At 31.4% G+C, this 5,704-nt stretch overlaps 1 protein-coding gene across 1 annotated transcript; it reads right to left on the reverse strand.

Moving 5' to 3' along the window:
• Positions 1 to 1,758: 1,758 nt before the first annotated feature.
• LOC131046147 (uncharacterized) lies at positions 1,759 to 2,181 on the reverse strand. Its single transcript, XM_059208405.1, has one exon. It carries the CDS (start codon positions 2,179 to 2,181, stop codon positions 1,759 to 1,761), a length of 423 nt encoding a protein of 140 aa, XP_059064388.1.
• Between the last annotated feature and the right edge of the window lie 3,523 nt (positions 2,182 to 5,704).

Genomic DNA, 5,704 nt, shown 5'->3' on the forward strand with positions numbered 1-5,704 from the left:
TTCATTAGATTTTATAGTCTCCTTCCATGGAGAGTATAAAATCCCCAAATTTGAAACTAAAGCCTTAAACGAGCCTTGTGTTTCATTTATCCAATCTTCTTCTAATTTCATTCCAACTTCCTTTTCTAACATATATCTTTATGATGATTGGAGTTATTTACACTTCAATCCAATTTAAACTAAGAGTGAAATTTCTCCTCCTTGCATTTCAACACCCATTAATTATCCAACACTTGATTTGCAAAAATAATATGGAGTCGGTTTTAAAATCCTTTCTAAACATGGATATAATACACATTCTTTAAGATGTATGGAATATTAGTGTCATAAATGTTAACCCCTTCATAATTTTTTCTCCTTTTTTATCTCTTACTTTTCTATGTCTTATTCTATGTTATTTCAAGCTTATTTGAGCCCTATCTTATCCTATTGGTTCCAAATGCTTAAATTAGGACATGATTTAACATCACTAGACCTAAAACTCATGACTCCCCTTTTTGGAGTCCTTATTTTGATTAGATTTTATCGACAATGAGCATTATTGTTCCTTTTGGGTGTCATAGTCCATATTGGTGTTTGATCAAAATTCCCCAAAATTTAAAACATTATTAGTGTCAACCTTCCTCTTTTCAAATCAAGTATCATTGGAAGTCATCTTAAATGAGAAACTATCTTGAGAGCCCTATATAGGCTATCATTTATAATTTATTTTCATTCAAGGACAATCAATTCACATGAGATGCTAGTTCTTTCAAGAGATCATCTAAGCACAAAGAGCATCGAGCTATAGTAAGCTATCTTGAAGTTTTATTGAACACTAGTGATTATGTTATGATTTATTCATGTTATTGCATCAACACTAGGATTACTTATCAAAACAAAATTGCATCACAACCATAATTAATCTGAATCTTTAATAATTTCAATTCAACATTTTAATTCTGCATTTCATTTCTAATTTAACCTCTATCCTACTAGGGATGTGATATCTTTTTCATTCAACAATACTATAGTGGAGGTTAATACCTATCATAGGTTTGACTTAGGTAAGTCCCTATACAAAGAAACTATTTTGTCCTCTTCTTTGTGTTCAAGTTATACATTTGACAACAAAAATTTGTAGATTTGTAGAGAGTAGATTGAGAAAAAAAGTTCTAGATTTTGAACTAAAACACAAAAGCATGTACTTAGCCAATTAGCACACATATCCACCAGTTTCTGGATGAATTTTGAAGTTGTGATCTACAAAGAATCCTAATGTCAAAACTAAAGAAATGGATATGTACATGCAAATAGGGAAACTAAATAGGTTTCTCTATGTATCTACATTCTAGATCTATATTACTATTTCTATATTTTATGGTGTATATGTTGCACTTTTTTAAACATAGTCAAGTAGTCATCATTTACATAATTTTATTGAATACATTTAGTCACCTCAATGTTTCACAACAAAAGAATATAAATCTAGTGCATATCTCTCCTCTTAAGACAATATCTAGGCATATCCATGTTTAGATAATGTGATGAAGGATTGAGATCTAAGTTGCCTTAACTAGTCTAGGGATTTTATTTCCTTCATTTTATGTTAACATAGAATACTCCTACTTTAACCAACCACAAAATATCTCAAATGATATTAAGGTGAATATATCTCTTAATGGATCCATAGTGGACTAAAAAGAAGATGAGAACATTGAAAACCTGCTTAACTCCGTTACACACTTGTCCAAAGTGTGGGAAATTTAATAATTTTTACTAGTTTTTCAAATGTTTCTGGTAGAACTTTGCCCTATCATTCGAGTGAGGAAACAGTGTATCTTGGGGAGGTTGAGGAACACCCAAGAAATTACAGAGAAGACCCGATCCTTCCTTTACATTGAATACAAGTAATTTATTAGCAGGGACATAATTTTTTACAGCTTCGACATGAGCCTCATACACACTCATGGCATATTCTCTATCTTCAAACCTCTTGTATTCGCCAAATAAACCATCCCATAGAGTCATCCTGATGACGGCTATCGCTGATGCAGATAGAATATTGTTGGGTTTTATGAAATGAGGATAAAGAGTATCCTTTACACTCTGATACCATTCTTCCTTGTCACGCACAGTAAGGATTACCTTTGCATCAGGACACGCCTCCATCAACTTCTTGTACACTGCTACAGATGGCATGTCCACTGTTACTGTGTATCGGTTGAATACACTTTTCCAATCTTCCGACTTTCCTGACGTATAATTTAATTAAGAATATTAGATTTCTATGATTTATAGTAATTATTGTTGTTGTTTTTGGTTTAGATTGTGTGTGTTTTTTAAATCAACATTTCAGATCGTATTCTGTGTTTTATCATTCATATCATCAAAATGATAGAAAATTCATAGAATAAAAAGAAAAATGACAAAATATGATCACGTGGATGAAAAAATATACACAATCTAAACAACAACATATCATATAATCTAAATTATGACTTAAAATAAAAATTGACTATAACTTATCAGACAAAATATCCAACCATAAATCTGAGTGATCGTTCTTCAATACTTCAGAAGCATGGTAACAGGGAAAGCCTAACATGTTGAGAGCCTCTCTCAATGAGCATGTGCCTGTTCGACAAAGGCCTGTTCCTATCACCTTCAGATCCAGTTTCTCCCCTGCGCATTCTTTCTGTCTGTCAAATCATTCAAATAAGTAAAAAACCAAATGTAGAGTCTATCCATAAAATAAGGTAGAATACCATTATACCATTAACATTCTCCATCTCCATAAGACCCTAAAGACGAGCACAGATGAAGCCTGTAATGTTTGATCGTTTCTAAGCTTTATAACAAGCATTCTCTTAGATTTCTGCAGATCTATGCTCCTTTAAATTTATATATTATAAAGAGCTTGATCTTATCATTTAGATTCCTCGAGCTTACCACTTAGAGCATGATCTTATAAAATATTACAAACAAACATTCTCTTAGATTTCTGCACATCTATGCTCCTCTAAATTTATATATTATAAAGAGCTTGATCTTATTATTTAGATTGCTAGAGCTTACCACTTAGAGCATGATCTTATAATATATTATAAAGAGCATGATCGTATCATTTAGATTGCACGAACTTACCACTTAGATCATTCAAGTGCCTGCCACCTCAGAAGTTATAGAATAAGACGCCTAAAGAAGGATTTATCTTTTACCATGTTGCTTTCACGTGGATAATTCCAAGAAGAACATGGCCTCCACATTTCATGTCATTTTCAGACATTTATTTGCGCAGAGTATGAGAAAAAGTGGAGGCCACTTTTCTGTCAGGAAGATCGCAATTAATTTAAGTAACAATGCTGAGTACATAGATGTCATGACTAGACAGTATTTATAGAAAAGGAGAATTTTTTTTTTTTTTTTAATAGGTCTTTTTTATTCAGTAAAAATATTAAAGTACATATTTTTTTTATTTTTTTTATATTCACTATCGTGAAATCTGGAGGTGTCCTTTCCGAAGCGAGACTAATCCTCCAGTGTGTACGACCCGCTCACAAGCTAGCAACACACACAAAGTTAACACAAGCGGGGATTTGAACTCAAGACCATGGGGAGCATACCCACACCTTAAGTTGTGATCCATGACCGGGCAAGCTAGGGCCGAAGTTTTAAAGTACATATTCAAAAAAAAAGGTCAAGGGATACAAGATCAGCCCGTGAGAGTCACACGGCAAGATGCCAGAGTCAAAAAACTTCCTCAAGCAGCCAAAGTAGAAGCAGCTGAGGGAGGATTTGGATCATCTTTCTTTCCCCATACATCAGGGTCCGACACGGACCACCAATCTTTAGGGTCTTTGTCTTCTCTTTCCTCCCGCATGGAGAGTGAAATCACTCGCCAGAGCGAGGCGGGGAAACTTGGAGGTGGTGGTCGTAGTTCCTTTGCCCGCTCTAAGAGAAATATTATTTGAATTATATTTATCTAATATTAATTATAATTTTAAGTTTGATAATATATTATGAATATAATATAATATAAACATTATAGTTAAGATATATATTTTTAAAATTTTAATGTTAATTTAAATAAAGAATATATATAATTATAATTATAATAATAAGTTTAATTTTTAATTTTTAATTATTATTAAAATTATTTTAACTATATTTATGTATTATTAATTGTAACTCTTAGCTTAATAGAATATTATTAACAATTATAATATAATATCATGCAATAAATTTACACTATAATGTAAATAAGTAAAAAAATTTGAATGATTGAAGGGAAAATACTTAAATTTATGATTAAATACTTGTTAAATTATTTTGTTGATATTAAAATGAATTAAATAATCATTGTTATTATAAAATGTTAGAAAATAGAAAGAAATTTAATAAATATTCTAAGAGATATCAAGATATTAATATTGTTGTTGTTGTTGTTATTAAGATTCATAATAGTCCAACATAATTCTGTAATAACCTTTCTAAATATTATCACATAATAATTTAATAATTTTAAATTGAGTAGGATAATCATAGTTTAATTTATTATTTAAAATTTAAATAATAAATACATGAATACATAATAAAAACTAGATTTTACAAAATTCTAATTATATTAGATTGGATAGTATATTTAATTAGCAGATAGGCTATTATATGGGGGAAATCCCCACAAGGGAATGTGTTTCACATGGTGAACTGGCCACTGAAATGTTGTTTCATGCTGAGATGTTTGTTAAAAAAAATTGGCACAAAAATTAGCATCCTCCACCACTCTTTTACCATATATTCTCAAGATAACACTTTTATTTGGGAAAAATAACTCCACTCTTTCATCTAGGCTCAACATAGATTCTATATTCCATAATAGAACTTCCAGCTTGTGCAATAATAAGAGCTTTGGAACAAGGCATGAAAATAAACTAGATTATAATGGAAATGGAATATTTGTCAAGTATTGTATTTGCAAGTTCTGTGAGAGACATGTAGGCAAAATTGTGGAAGCATACACATGACACATAAACTATTTGACAATATACCTTAGAGAAATGTGATCCCCTAGAATGTTGTGGTTGTTGGATATACACAAAACAGTCTTCTTGACAAGGCTTTAAATATTTTAGCGTTTATGCCTAAATGAGATGTAGCCTCATTGAGTTGAATGATTGTAGGATACACACAAAAATGGATATGTTGAGAACCGGGGATACAAAACAAGGTATAGACATTTGTCAAGCCATAATAAGAACTCGACTTTTATTAGTAATTATAGCTGCAAGTTCTCTCGTAGATATGTATGTGAAATGTGGAAGCATACACACTGCACATGAACTATTTGATAAAATGTTGCGTAAAAGTGGTGTTTTATGTAGTACTATGATTGCAAGATAAGTGCAACATAATGTTCTTGATGAGGCTTTAAAGGGAATCAAAGGAATGTATCACAAAGATAAAGTTTCAAAAAGTGTGGGGTATGCCCAACATGGGTTTTCCAAAAAAGCCTTGGAAATTTTCAAGTAGATACAATTGGCAAGTATAAATTCAAATTCAATGACCTTTGCTAGCACCCTCCCTACTTGTGATAAAATGGGACCTCTGGAATAGGGTATAGACACATATAAAAACATTATGAACGTAGATTTTTGCCAATTATTATCGTTGGAGATGCTTTGGTAAATATGTATGCAAAATGTGGAAGAACAAACAAGGCATG

This window comes from Cryptomeria japonica, chromosome 7 (genome assembly GCF_030272615.1).
Source record: "Cryptomeria japonica chromosome 7, Sugi_1.0, whole genome shotgun sequence".
NCBI classification, from domain to species: domain Eukaryota; kingdom Viridiplantae; phylum Streptophyta; class Pinopsida; order Cupressales; family Cupressaceae; genus Cryptomeria; species Cryptomeria japonica.

Excerpts from the sequence above, each read along its gene's own strand:
- LOC131046147 (XM_059208405.1), bottom strand. The coding sequence starts at position 2,181 with ATGCCATCTGTAGCAGTGTACAAGAAGTTGATGGAGGCGTGTCCTGAT.